This window comes from Leopardus geoffroyi, chromosome C3 (assembly GCF_018350155.1).
Source record: "Leopardus geoffroyi isolate Oge1 chromosome C3, O.geoffroyi_Oge1_pat1.0, whole genome shotgun sequence".
In the NCBI taxonomy this organism is placed as follows: Eukaryota; Metazoa; Chordata; class Mammalia; order Carnivora; family Felidae; genus Leopardus; species Leopardus geoffroyi.
In genome coordinates this window covers 102,014,209-102,029,042 of record NC_059338.1, presented here as the reverse complement: position 1 = coordinate 102,029,042, position 14,834 = coordinate 102,014,209, and the positions used below count along the sequence as shown (strand labels likewise).

At 34.4% G+C, this 14,834-nt stretch overlaps 1 protein-coding gene across 15 annotated transcripts in view; it reads left to right on the top strand.

Annotated features, from left to right (window-relative positions):
* OXR1 (oxidation resistance 1) overlaps window positions 1–14,834 on the top strand; it is a 456,115-nt gene that overhangs the window by 418,288 nt on the left and 22,993 nt on the right. For all 15 annotated transcript variants that reach the window (XM_045453914.1, XM_045453909.1, XM_045453915.1 and 12 more), the window contains 3 exons: window positions 254–1,008; window positions 4,768–4,936; window positions 6,061–6,223. In XM_045453914.1, coding sequence (XP_045309870.1) covers window positions 254–1,008; window positions 4,768–4,936; window positions 6,061–6,223 — 1,087 coding nt within the window. The remainder of the gene's footprint in view (window positions 1–253; window positions 1,009–4,767; window positions 4,937–6,060; window positions 6,224–14,834) is intronic.

The following is a 14,834-nucleotide window of genomic DNA, read 5'->3' as shown; positions in this document are numbered from 1 at the left end:
GTTACATCTTCAACCTCTTTTCAGGTAGATGAATTCAATTTGGAAATCTTACATTGATGTTTCCCAGATCTTAGATTATTGCAAAAGCTTGACTTAATTATTTGGCCTATCAGTATAAATCAAATTTTGATATGCTATTAAGTGATATATCCCTTTTAGAGAAACCTTTTTAGTACTAATTGAGTGTTAAGTTTGTGGGAAATAAAACCCTGCAACTTAAAAAGTAATAACTTTTAATTTTGTTTATTAACAGAGAGATAGATCAGTTATCAGGAAGGGATTTCTGCCATTTAAAGAAAATGATAAGAAGTAATACTGATGAAATAGACTCAAGAACCCGTGATGCAGGTAATGATAGTGCCAGCACTGCTCCCAGGAGCACCGAGGAGTCTCTTTCTGAAGATGTGTTCACAGAATCGGAACTCTCTCCTATACGAGAGGAGCTTGTCTCTTCAGATGAGCTTCGACAAGATAAATCATCTGGTGCGTCATCAGAATCTGTGCAAACTGTCAATCAAAGTGGTGGAGAATGTTTAACAGCCATATCAGAGTCTTCTACTACTGATCACTTAAAATCTGATTCTGGACATTCTACAAATGAAGTTGGGACTTCTTCTCTTAAAACAGATTTAAATAATCTTGAAAAGGCCATTAAGGAAGGAGATCAGGCTACAGATAATTTTCAAGAGATATCAGGCTCTAAAGAACAAAGCACAAGTGTAAAAGGAAATGCAGACCAGGATTTTCTTAATGAGAATTCACTACATCAGGAAGAGGGTGAAAAAGAAAGTATATCTTTTGGGGAAGCAGCAGATTTTAAACAAAAGCAAACTGTCAACAAAGGAAAACAAGGAAAGGAACAAAATCTGGACTCCGAGGCAGAGGTAGAAGAACTCCGGAAACTCTGGAAAACCCATACTATGCAACAGACTAAGCAGCAAAGGGAAAATATTCAACAGGTGTCACAAAAAGAAATTAAGCATAAAATAGCAACTGCTGATATAGAAGGTAAGTGTTAAGGAATATATAAAGTTAATTCATCTTACTGCATATTGTCTTCCTCCTTCCTCACGGACTAAAAAGCTGCTGTATCATAGGCCACTCTGAAGGACAATCTAGTGGCCCTTGACTGCTACTTTTCTCCAGGGGTAAGTATATGGTGTCTAGTTCCTAGTCTTGTCTTTCCTTATCCCATGGCAGATTATAGCATCTTTTCCACCATGTGTACACCCTCCTGACTCTGTTCTATCTTTAAACAATTAATTTCTTGAAAATGCACACAAGTTCTGGAATACCTTTGATTTCTCCATTTCTGTTAGTTCTTGGTATGTTACCTCATTAAAAGGTCTTTTTTCATTGCGCATAAAATAATGTAATTGCAGTTTGTAATTGTAATAGTGTAATTGCCAAAGTTTGTAATTGTACCTTTTTTTAAAAAAGCGCAATTAGACATACAAGTTTATTTCTGAAATTATTCCAAGTATCTGGAAGTTCATCATTGTCTGATTAAACATTTCCCTTTATAAAGCACCAAGAATAATAAATTAAAACGCCATTTCTCTTTCAGTTTGGTTTTTAGTAGTTTACTTAGTGAAAATTATAGTAGTAGACCATGTTGTTTTCTAATGTGCACTGCTTCCACTTAATACATAATGGGGTGTACTTCAGGGAACCTAGCCAGCATTTCTGATATTCTGGCAGAATATTGATTCTAATCAATCCAATTTACATATGAAATTATAAAACTTAAATTCAATAATTTATTGCTGAAATAAAGTTTACCGTAGTAACCATTTTTAAGTGTAAATTTTAGTGGCATTAAGTACCTTCATGTTGTACAGTCATCACCGCTAGCCATTTCCAGAACTTTATCATCTTCCAAACAGAAAAGGTATCCTGCACCCATGAAGTAGTAACTCCTCATTCTCCCCTCCCCTCCCCTCACCTCCTGGCAACCACCATTCTACTTTTTGTCTCTGTGAACTTCTGTCTATATATGAGGCAACTCCTATAAGTGGAGTCATAACAATATTTGTTCTTCTGTATGTGGCTTATTACCCCTAGCACAATGACTTTTAAGTTTTATCTTTGGTGTGGCATGTATGAAAATTTGCTTCTTTTTAAAGCTGAATAATACTCTATTATGCAGTTGACCCTTGAACAACATGGGTTTGAACTGTGCAGGTCCCCTTATACATGATTTTTTTTTTTTATTACAGTACAATACTGTAAATGTATTTTTTTCTTATGATTTTCTTTTCTTTTTTCTTTTTTTTTAATATTTATTTATTTTTGAGAGAGAGTGTGTGAGTTGGGGAGGGGCAGAGAGAGAGGGAGACACAGAATCTGAAGCAGGCTCCAGGCTCTGAGCTGTCTGCCCAGAGCCTGATGTGGGGTTCGAACTCGTGGAACCATGAGATCATGACCTGAGCCAAAGTCAGTCGCTTAACCAACTGAGCCACCCAGCCACCTCATGATTTTCTTTTTTTAAAGTTTATTTTGAGAAAGAGAGCACACAAGCAGGGGAGGGGCAGGGAGAGAGAGAGGGAATATGAATCCCAAGCAAGCTCCCCACTCTCAGCGCGGAGCCGATGCGGGGCTTGAACTCAAACTGTGAGATCGTGACCTGAGCCGAAATCAAGTCAGATGCCTAATGCACCCATGTACCCGTTAGGATTTTCTTAACATTTTCTTTTCTGTAGCTTACTTTATTGTAAGAATACAGAATATAATACATATAACATACAAAACCTGTGTGAATCAAGTGTTTATATTATTGGTAAAGCTTCCAGTTAACAGTAGGCTATTAGTAGTTAAGTTTTGGGTGAGTCAGACGTTCATATGCAGATTTTTGACTGTGTTGGGGGTTGGTGTCCCTAACCTTGTCTCACTCAAGGGCTAACTATACATAACACATTGTTTTTATGTATTCATTTGTTAATGTACATTTGGGTTGTTTCCACCTTTTGGCCATTGTGAATAATGCTGCTCTGAACATTAGAGTACAAATATCTGCTCAGATCCCTCTTTTCCATTTTTTTGGATATATACCCAACAGTAGATTAGCTGGATCCTATGGTATTTCTCTGTTTAATTTTTTGAGGAACGCCCAAACTGTTTTCACAATGGCTGCACATTTTATATTTCCGCCAGCAATACATGAGAGTTTGGTTCAGTTTTTAAAATACGTACTGAATTTTCTTTGCACCATCTTTTTTAGATATCTTAATGATCTAAAGATTGTATTCAGTAGATGTTAAAGAATTAATTTGCTCAAATAAAATTCTATAAAAGATTGAATATGAATAGTTCCTTTCCTTATTCAGAACTAATGTTCATTAAAGAACATTTGACAAGTATAGGAAATTTTTAGAAAATTGATAAAAATTACCTGAAATTCATCAATGAAATACTCATTGTTAACAATTGTTACATTTATTTTTGATTTTTGGTGTGTATGTGTGTATACACACACGTTTAAATACACATGTATACGATTTTGATATTTGTAGGTATCTATACATAGATATTTTTTATATAAAATCAGGATGATAGTGTTGTATCCTTTGTTTACTTAATATTTTGTGTCATGAATAATTTCCCAAGTCATTATAGTTTTTGAAAATATGGTTTTTAATGGCCCTATATTTTAACAACTTCCATATTGTTAACACATTCAGTTGTTATTAACAGTTCATGTTATTTCCTGTCTTTGATATTGTAAAGAATGCTGGTGTGAATATCTTTATTTGATATCCTTGTGTCTTACGGTTTTCTTATATTTTGAAACCTTTGAAAAAGATAAAGTGAGAGATTCTGTTTAACCTAATGTGGTAGATTACTTTAATTTTAGTGGGGTTTTTGGGTGTGGGATATGATGTTAAGTAGCTAGAAGTTCTGTCATAGGGAAATAATCCAGGTTTCTAATTTTTAGTGACTTTTTAATATAGCATGATTTAATAGGTACACAGCTGTGGAATATATTTGTGGGGAAAATGGTAAAGGTTCACTCTTTTAATCAGATGCAAATATTGGGGCTCATATAGATTATGCACCTTTTGCAGTATTGTACAGAAGAAAGCCATGACTAGTACCCAGCTCTCCTGACTGTAAAGTGCTTATTCTTCCATAGCATGCCAACTTCGGAAACATCATGTCCAAAATCCTGAATTCATTCATAGTGTCAGACCCTCAGTGTACCTTACATCAGCATCTCTATTTGGGAAGTTAGAGATAATTCAGGCTTAATAAACTGTCCAGATGGCTGAGTCCAGCATATTTTTGACTGTTATATCCTACTTTCATATATATGTAAAAGCTTCAGAAACTTTTTTTAGTAAATTTTTGTTTATTACAACTATATGAAAAGTAAACCTTTTAAAGTTCTGCAAATATTTTTAGATATTATTCTAGAAGGTTGATAGAGAACATGCAGAAAATTATGTTTGTGCATATAATTACTTTAATATGGTTGTTCCACACAAAAATTTAATAGAAGAGTTGCTGAAACTTTCACATTTTTTCTTAATGCGCTTAGACATAATTTCAGTTCATTACTTGGGTGCTAGTTCATTGGTCTGGTTGTACCTGTCACTTTACCTTTGGAAGAAAATAAAAGTTCCTTAAGAAAATTCATCTAAGTAAGTGTCAGTAAATTAAAATTTTATTCTATATTTGTTAGAAGTTTGGAGATAAACATCACTTTCCTGAATTTTTTAAGCATGGTATATGAGAATGGAATGAATTCTGTTTGTATCTCATTTCTAGGTTCTGCACTTTTAAAAGAAAAGAGAAGGCATCGATTGCATAAGTTCTTATGTCTCAGAGTTGGAAAACCAATGAGGAAAACATTTGTTTCTCAAGCAAGTGCAACAATGCAACAGTATGCACAGAGGGATAAGAAACACGAATATTGGTTTGCTGTGCCACAAGAAAGGTAAAAAACAAAAACGTTGAGACTGCTTGAATTAAAATTATCTTACATATCACTTAACACCAGTAGAAAAGTACTTTTAAAAACTTGACATCAAATCTTTTAAAAATAATTTAACTCCTATTTTGTGTTTTTTAATTTACCCCCCTTTTTTTTAATATATTTTTTTTGAGAGAGCATGAGCTGGGTAGGGGCAGTGAGAGAGGTGGGGACAAAGGATCCAAAGTAGGCTCTGTGCTGCTGCTCTGTGCTGACAGCAGGGAGCCCAGTGTGCGGCTCAGACTCATGAACCGAGATCATGACCTGAGCCGAAGTCTGATGCTTAACAGACTAAACCACCTAGGTGCCCCTTAAGTTACCCCAGTTTAAATTTTATTCCTCTTTGTGGTTTAATGCAAAAAAAAAAAAAAAGTGAATTTTAGGTAGCTAAAATGTCATAGAGCAAGAAGTTTCATCAAAATATTAAATAGTATGGTTCTTACCTCAGGGTAGGTAATGATCTATAATCTCTTATCCCTGCTAATTGATAGCCACATTGATATTTGAAATGTGTGTTTGATCCTCAAATAAGTTTATCAGGGATTTAATTATCTTTTGTAACAGCAGGTTTTGCTATGGTAAACAAAATTGAAAATGGAGAAAGAGACTTAAAAGATTAGATCATCTGTTTCTGAACCAAGAATGCATTGTGTGTTCCTAGTATGATTTAAAAGTTAAGCACATTAAATTTTTATTGACTTGGGAAAATTTTGTGTAATGTCCACATTTATAAATTGTTTATTTCTGTTTTAGATAATTAGGTCATTGTGTGAATGAGGTCATGATTGCAGGTTCAATTTCCCTTCCCATCACTAGTTTCTTTAAAGATAAACATTATCATGGGTAGCATCTGAGCTTACTCAAAAACATGCCAAGGAAAATCTTACTAGTTTTCTGAGAACAATTTGACAGAATACAGCCAAGTAAATTTTTTTTGAGTTAATGTCTTCCTGACATTAGGCTTTGTTATCTCCTTAAATAAAGCATAGTATATTTTGTATTTTAAGTCTTCAGGTTTTGTGAAGATATTTAACAAATATCATTTTGTAAATGCTAGGTCTATTATTAATAGTCACTTGTTCTAACAGGACAGACCACTTGTATGCCTTCTTCATTCAGTGGAGTCCAGAAATATATGCAGAAGATACTGGTGAATGTACCAGAGAACCTGGATTTATAGTAGTAAAAAAGCTTGAAGAATCTGAAACAAATGAGGATTCTACTAATGAAGCTGCAGCCAGAGAATGGGAGGTAAGGAGAAACATGTGCAGATTTTTTGTGGATCTTTTTTACTTCGTGTGAATTTATAGCTTTATAGTAGTACAGGCAAAGTCAAGTGATCTTTGCACAAAAGGATAATTTTTAAAGGTTTATTTTCCTTGTATACATGTTTATTGAATGAATCTGATTAGTGACCTTGGTTTACTATTTATTATTTTCCTTCTGATTTAAAATATTAGAGAAGCAACTTATCAACAATAAAATGACTTATTGAGTATATTTTAGAATACTAATTACTGTTTTACTAATTTTTATAAAACATTTATTTCTGATCTGATTCCTTTTAATATTATTTCCTGCACAGAAGAAGTACACTAGTCATTTGACACATTCATTCAAATTAGCACTGCTTTCTAAGTTCATTCCCAAGCATTATTTTGAAATGAATTTACGTTAACGCTAGGGAATTAAGCTTAGGCTAATTTTACAAAGTGTAAAAATTTCACATGCTCAGATTTACTGAACTTGTTTAAATGGCCAGAATAACACTAATTAACTTTCTGTAACCTCTTGGAAATACATCTTTTAATATTACATATAATGTTTTACCTGCTTTGTCTTATCAGATTGATGGGGTGGCAAAATCTGTTTTTTCTGTTGTGGTTGCTTGGATTAATGTTTTCTTGATGCATTAGAAAATATAGAGCAGATGCTAAAATGTGATACTATGTGGGATTAAATTTTGTTATCCATTTGGTGTTAATGTTTGTGGTTTATGTGATATGAATTTATGGTGCATGTACTTAACATGTATAATGATTAAAGGTATACATGGCAAGTCTTTCATTTAAAATGTGAACCTGATTTTGAATTAAGTTCATTTTGTGTAGTCTGTTCAGCATCAATTTGTACTGTAACTCTCAATATTATGGAGGGAAAGAAGTAACATATATTGAACATTTATTTTGGGTTCTTTAATACTTTAACTAACATTATTAATCTTCATACCAGCTTTATTCACAGTAGGCCCCAAACTGGAAACAACCTGAATGCCTCCTATCAGGAGAATGTATAAATAAATTTTGGAAAATTCATGAAATTCCAAATAACATAGCAACAAAAAAGATTCGCTTGCATAGGCAACAACATGGATGAATCTCATAGATAATGTGTTTAATTAAAGAAATCAAGCCAGGCATAAAAGAGTATATACTATATAATTACATTTACATGAAGTTCAACAAGGCAGAACTAATCAAAAGTCCATCAAACTGCCGGTTTCTGGGGGTTGAGAGAGTCACTAGGGACAAGAAGGAACTTTTATAGAGTACTGGAAATATTCTGTATTTATTCTGGGTGAAGCTTAGTTACATTTGTGTTGACATACGTAAATAGTCTCTGTGTGTTTAAAATTCGTTTTAGGAAGCTTTTAAAATAGAACAAATGGTCAAATATGGGTACTTGTACTATGGTAGCAACAGTTGAAGGTAGAGTGGAAGGTGATGAAATTAAGTTTTTAAAGCAGGTATTATTACCTAGGTGTTAAGACAGTATTTAATGACATCTAGATAACATTGAAGTTTCTAACTTGAGTGGCAAGGTGGGTGGCAATATTTTCAATCAGGTAATGGACTTTTCTCCATTGGAGTTGGAGCACTTAACCTTGGAAGTGATAGACTATCTGGTTGATTATTTGATTAACTATTTTGATTCAAAGGAATTGCCTCAGTTCTTGTGGCAGATTCTGCAAGTTGAAATTTCTAAAGAAGAAATAAATGTCTCCTCACTTGTTTTCAGCAAGAATTAATTCAAATAAAAAGTAAATGGCAGAGAAAAAAATTAATTTTAGAAACTTTTTGCTGTGTTGTCTAGGAACAGTCCTGTACTGTCTAGTCTGGTAGCCACATGTTTACTATGTGGCTATTTTGTATTTGAAATGTGGCTAATGAAACTAAGGGATTGAATTTTTAATTTTTCTTAATTTTAGTTAAGTTTTAACGTGGATACTTGATTCAGCTATTGGATAAGTTTTTAATACTTTTGGAACAACTAGGATAAATGAATTTTCCACTGTAAGTTTTATGAAATCTAAATAAATCTAAATCTAAACACCATTAGGTATTTCCTGTGAAAATTTAATGTCTGACTTCAGGGGTGCTGTAGTGCAGAGCATACGAATTCCTATAGATAACAATAGTTACTGCCCACATGTAGCTATTCAGCACTTTTGGAATGTGGCTAGTATGAATTAACATGTTCCCTGTAAATACAAACTATATACTGGATTTTAAAGATCTAGAATTAAAAGAAAAATTTTAAATATCATTAATTTTTATATTGATTATGTTGAAATGACAGTATTTTAGATATATTGAGTTAAGTAAAAAACAGTTATTTTAACTTTTTTTTAATGGATATACTAGAAAATTTATAATCGCATATTGCTTGTATTGTATTTCTCTTGTACCTTATACTCCTCTAGTGCCCGATGGTTACTAAGTGCCTAAAAAGTATGTATTTTTTAATCCAAAGCCCATTGTTTACATTAGGGTTCACTCTTGGTAAACAAATGTATAATGACATAAGTATTTTAAATGTTCTCATTGTACAAATGGAATTTTTTTAGAGCACTTAGGTAAAAATAAATACTTCAAACTGTGAAGTGCTGTTGGGGGGCTTTTTTCTACCTAGAGACAGAGAATAGGTGACTTAGAATATAGGATGAACTTATTATGGCTGCCAACATGGACATCAGTCTGTTTGATTAAAACTAGCTACTCTACTCTGCTTACTCTGCCTCCTTGATACTTAGGAGATTATCATCCCTGACTGCTATTTAGGCAGAAATATATTGCTAACCAGAAATTTATACATTGGGAAAACTTTTGCATATGATTAACTTACTCTGCTCCAACTTCTCTTCTGTGTGAGTCCTGTCCCTCTCCCATTGTAAGCGCTGTGAGGGCAGGATTTTGTCAGCTTCATACATGACTGTATTCTCAGAGCTAAGAACAATGCAAGCATATAATTCATTCTCAATATTATTTTTATATTGCTGTTTATTGGATTAAGGAATAAATTTGGGCATAGATTAAAATAGGATATAAAAGTTTTGCTCATTTTTCATGATAGTCTACATCCTAAAATAAGTTCTTATGCCAGTTGTAGTAAATTGGTCATAAATTTATAGATGCTGGAAGGTAGAATTAACTGGCAGTTCAGCCTCTCCTATTTTACACTGTTCTTTGTTCTGCTTTAACATAATTCCGTGATAGAGTTTATCACCTCAAAGGGCAGTACTTTTCATTTTAGGAGAACTCTGTTAGAAAGTTCTTTCTTAATAGTGAGTTTAAAGAAACATATCTCTATAAGTGTAATCCATTTGTTTTTGTTCTTCTGATGCACGTCAGCAACAAATGTTCTCTATATACTGTGATAATCTGAAAATATTTATTCTTTAATCTTCCAGGATTATTTTCCCTGGTGTCTCCACTGTTTATTAACTCTTTATAGATTCAACATTACCTTCATCATTACTCTCAAATGTGTTAAAATTTAATCCAAACTATGGCACCCCAAATTACTAAAATGTGCACTTAAGATACCAAGAAAAATTCTATAATATTTGAAATAAATTCAGTTCTGAAATATGCACATTGAAAGTCCTATTTTTTTTCAATTTCTAATGTTCTTAAATTAAGGTCTTTTTTAACAAAATTTTAATATTTACGTTTATGTATATTTGAGAGAGAGAGAGAATGTGCACGTGAGTGGGGGGAAGGGCAGAGAGAGAGAAGGAGACACAGAATCTGGAGCAGGCTGCAGGCTCTGAGCAGGCTGTCAGCACAGAGCCTGATACAGGGCTCGCACCCACAAACTGTGAGATCATGACCTGAGCTGAAGTTGGATGCTTAACCGACTGAGCCACCCAGGCGCCCCTAATGTTTGTTTATTTTTGAGAGAGAAAAAGTGACACAGAGTGTGAGCCAGGGAGGGGCAGAGAAAGGGACACACAAAATCTGAAGCGAGCTCCAGGCTCTGAGCTATCAGCACAGCAGAAGTCAGACACTCAACTGACTGAACCACCCAGGTGCCCCTCAAGTTGGAAGTCCTATTGAAGATAATTAGAAAATACTGGAATTTAAGAATTAGAAATGATGAGAAAAGGAAGAAAAGAGTACAGAATTAGAAATTTGTATAGTAAATTCCAGAGAGAGGTGAGAGCAGCAGAAATCTACATTCACTGCGAGCAGAGTTAGCCAATTTTAAAGTGGTCAGAAGTAAGAGCCTCTAATGACCCATCAGAACAAAGATTCCTGGTTATTGGGAGAAAAAAACCTGAGAAATCTATGCATATGACTCAGGGTGTGTAAAAGATTAGTATTCTTTACCATCTACTCTTTATTATTCTAGTTTAGTCAGTACAAATGTAGTTAGCATAAAAATATCACCTTACCGGGGCGCCTGGGTGGCTCAGTCAGTTAAGCGTCTGACTTCAGCTCAAGTCATGATCTCACAGTCTGTGAGTTCAAGCCCGGCGTCAGGCTCTGTGCTGATAGCTCAGAGCCTGGAGACTGCTTCAGATTCTGTGTCTCCCTCTCTCTCTGCCCCTCCCCTGCTCATGCTCTGTCTCTCTCTGTCTAAAAAATAAATAATAAAAAAAAAAACATTAAAAATTAAAAAAAAATATATCACCTTACCTCAAGTTTGTTTTTTTTCAGCCGTAATATCTTAAATTTCTTAATTATGAATCCTTCTGCTATTGGCAGATTAATGACCTTCCCTTTCAACTGAGAAGGAGGTACTTATGGTAGATTCTTTTCCCTTGGTTTCTGCCAGTGTCCAATGACAAGTAGAGAGCATGTGTAGTGAGGCTAATGGTTTATGTGGTGCATTGCAGTTTTGTGAAAAATGTTACTTTTTGGTTTTGATAGGGATTGTTTTTATGGATTTTCACTGATAAGGGAAGTATTCTAATGACATTTCAACAAAGTATTGGAAGGTCTTAAGGTAAAGGTGGGGAAAGATGCCTATTGGCACTATTTACTGATGATAGTGCCTTGATTTGATAAACAAACAAAAATAGAGATAAATAGTATAATGAAGTTGCATATACCAATCACTGTGCTTTATCGACTTATTCTATGATCCTTCCTTTTCCCCAGTTCACATTTCTTCAAATGTCATAAATATGTTTAAAATATATATAACATGAATGTATTTTTATGATTTGTTCTTTGAATCAGGATGCAACTAAGCTCCAAATGTTTCAGTCAGTTAAAATGTCTCCTAAGTCTCTGTAAATGTAGATTCTCTGTCTATTTCTTTGCTGTGCTGTTTTTTTCCTTGTAATTTTCATTTTTAAGAAATCAGTTTTTTTTTTCTCTAGGATGTCCTACAGTCTAGATTTTGCTGATAGCTTCCCCACAGTGTTATCAAAATGTTATTCTGTCTTAGATCTAGAGCAACCTACCTAATCATAGACTGTCATCTTTATTTTACAGATAATTTCTCTAAACTTGTTTCTTACTTAGCCCAAATCCTCATTGTAGCAAATCATAACAGTTAATCGGTAATTCAGAGCCTATAGTCCTTTTCACCATACCAAATTCTCAGTCTTGGCAGAAACTTTTAATCATTTGGGGGAGCTTTCAAAACTTACTGCCTCAGGGTCACCTCAGACCAAGTCAAAGTCCGTATTCTGTACAGCTCCTTAGGTGATGACATCTACAATAGAAGGGGAAAAACCACTTTGCTATCCCATGTCATCACTTCACATGTTGTGTTAAACATATGAAATGCTAAGACTGTGGAACATTCTTTCACACTACATTGACCATACTGTAATTTAATTTTCATGTTCCTGTCATGGAAGTTCCATTGTATAAAATATTTTTCAAAAAATTCCTCTTACTTTGTGTGTTGCATCTGCATACCTAAAACATAAATTTCGTTCACTATGGAGAATGGTTTAATTATTTTATGCCTTGATTTTTAAAAGCATATTGTTTCTTTGTTTTGTTTGTTTGTTTGTTTTATCAATAACAGGCAGAATTACTTCAGGCATAGCTCCCTTTATACACCAAAAGATTTTTATCATATTGTGTACTCAGAGGCACTACAAGGAGAGGGAAACCAAAAAACATACCTGACTGTGAGTCATTCATCACCACCTCTTGAACTTGTCCATCAAATACCTTTTGAAGTTTGATGTACTTGACAAGTGCCCAAGAATCTAATAGTATAGTCTAATGCAGTGGCTACCCTGATAAGCTTAAAATATCTTTGAAGCCTGTCTTTAAGACTCATGTGAATTTTGCATTCATCTTTTAAATTTATCCGTTGTATTATAAATGGAATTTTTAAAATTTCTTATCATGAAATGAAAGTGATACTACAGTAATATAAGTCAATTTTATTCTGTCACCAAGTACCACATGGCTCATGACTGCACCCTTCAGGTGGTATTACTCTCAACCCCAAGTACCAACTTCAAGAGACTCTCATTTAGAATCCTCCGAAAGTTTTGGGTTTCAAAGTGTCACGTGTTGGGTATGCCAGTCTTGCTGCTTGATGACACAGGTCTCAAAAGTGGAGCTTTTTAAGCTACATTGCTTTTTTGTCCCACTTCTTTTGGGTTGACTTTCACTCTTTTTAGGATAAAAGCTGGCAAAAATTTTTCCATTTTTCATCTCTAAAGTTAATTTTATACCACTTCTACTTCAGTATCTTTCATACTCCAGACCTACTAACTAACATCTATACTACTACTAAAACATCGATTGCCCCTAGAATGATAAAAACAATTAAGTAATTGACTTTATTATATTAACTTTAATCGATTTATTTAGAAGTTTACCTCCCACGTTTATACTTGTTGATTAAATTTTAAAATATGAGTTCACTAGTATTATGTGCCAAAAGATTATATGGCATAATAGTGTTTTTCATTTTTAAAATAGTAATGATTAAATCGATCCCATTTACAATTGCACCAAAACCCATAAAATGCCTAGGAATAAATCTAACCAAAGAGGTGAAAAATCTATACACTGAAAACTATAGAAAGCTTATGAAAGAAATTGAAGACACAAAAAAAATGGAAAAAGATTCCATGCTCCTGGATAGGAAGAACAAATACTGTTAAAATGTCGATACTACCCAAAGTAATCTACGTATTCAATGCAATGCCTATCAAAATAACACCAGCATTCTTCACAGAGCTCTAGAACAAATAATCCTAAAATTTGTATGGAACCAGAAAAGACCGTGAATAGCCAAAGCACTCTTGAAAAGAAAACCAAAGCCGGAGGCATCACAATCCCAGACTTCAAGCTATACTACAGAGCTGTAATCATCAAGGCAGTATGGTACTGGCACAAGAACAGACACTCAGATCAATGGAACAGGATAGAGAACCCAGAAATGGACCCACAAATGTATGGCCAAGTAATCTTTAACAAAGCAGGAAAGAATATCCAATGGAATAAAGACAGTCTCTTCAGCAAGTGGTGCTGGGAAAACTGGACAGCGACATGCAGAAGAATGAACCTGGACCACTTTCTTACACCATACACAAAAATAAACTCAAAATGGATGAAAGAGCTCAATGTAAGACAGGAAGCTATCAAAATCCGCGAGGAGAAAGCAGGCAGAAACCTCTTTGATTTTGGTTACAGCAACTCCCGACTCAACATGTCTCCGGAGGCAAGGGAAACAAAAGCAAAAATGAACTATTGGGACCTCATCAAAATAAAAAGCTCTGCACAGCAAAGGAAACAATCAGCAAAACTAAAAAGCAACCGACAGAATGGGAGAAGGTATTTGCAAACAACATATCAGATAAAGGGTTGGTATCCAAAATCTATAAAGAACTTATCAAACTCCAACACCCAGAAAACAAATAATCCAGTGCAGAAATGGGCAAAAGACATGAATAGACACTTCTCCAAATAAATCCAGGTGTCCAACCGACACATGAAAAAATGCTCAACATCAGGGAAATACAAATAACCGTGAGATACCACCTTACACCTGTCAGAATGGCTAACATCAATAACTCAGGCAACAACATGTTGGCGAGGATGCGGAGAAAGAGGCTCTCTTTTGCGTTGTTGGTGGGAATGCAAGCTGGTGCAGCCACTCTGAAAAACAGTATGGAGGCTTCTCAAAAAATTAAAAATAGAACTACCCTACAACCCAGCAGTTGGCACTACTAGGTATTTATCCAAGGGATACAGGTGTGCTGTTTTGAAGGGACACATGCACCCCAATGTTTATAGCAGCACTATCAACAATAGCCAAAGTAGAAAGAGCCCAATGTCCATCAATGGATGAATGGATAAAGAAGATGTGGGGTGTATACACACACACACACACACACACACACACACACACACACACACACATACACACAATGGAGTACTACTTGGCAATCAAAAAGAATGAAATCTTGCCATTTGCAACTATGTGGATGGAACTGGAAGGTATTATGCTAAGCGAAATTAGAGAAAGACAAATACATGACTTCACTCATATGAGGACTTTAAGAGACAAAACAGATGAACATAAGGGAAGGGAAACAAAAATAATATAAAAACGGGGGAGGAAAAAACATAAGAGACTCTTAAATATGGAGAAC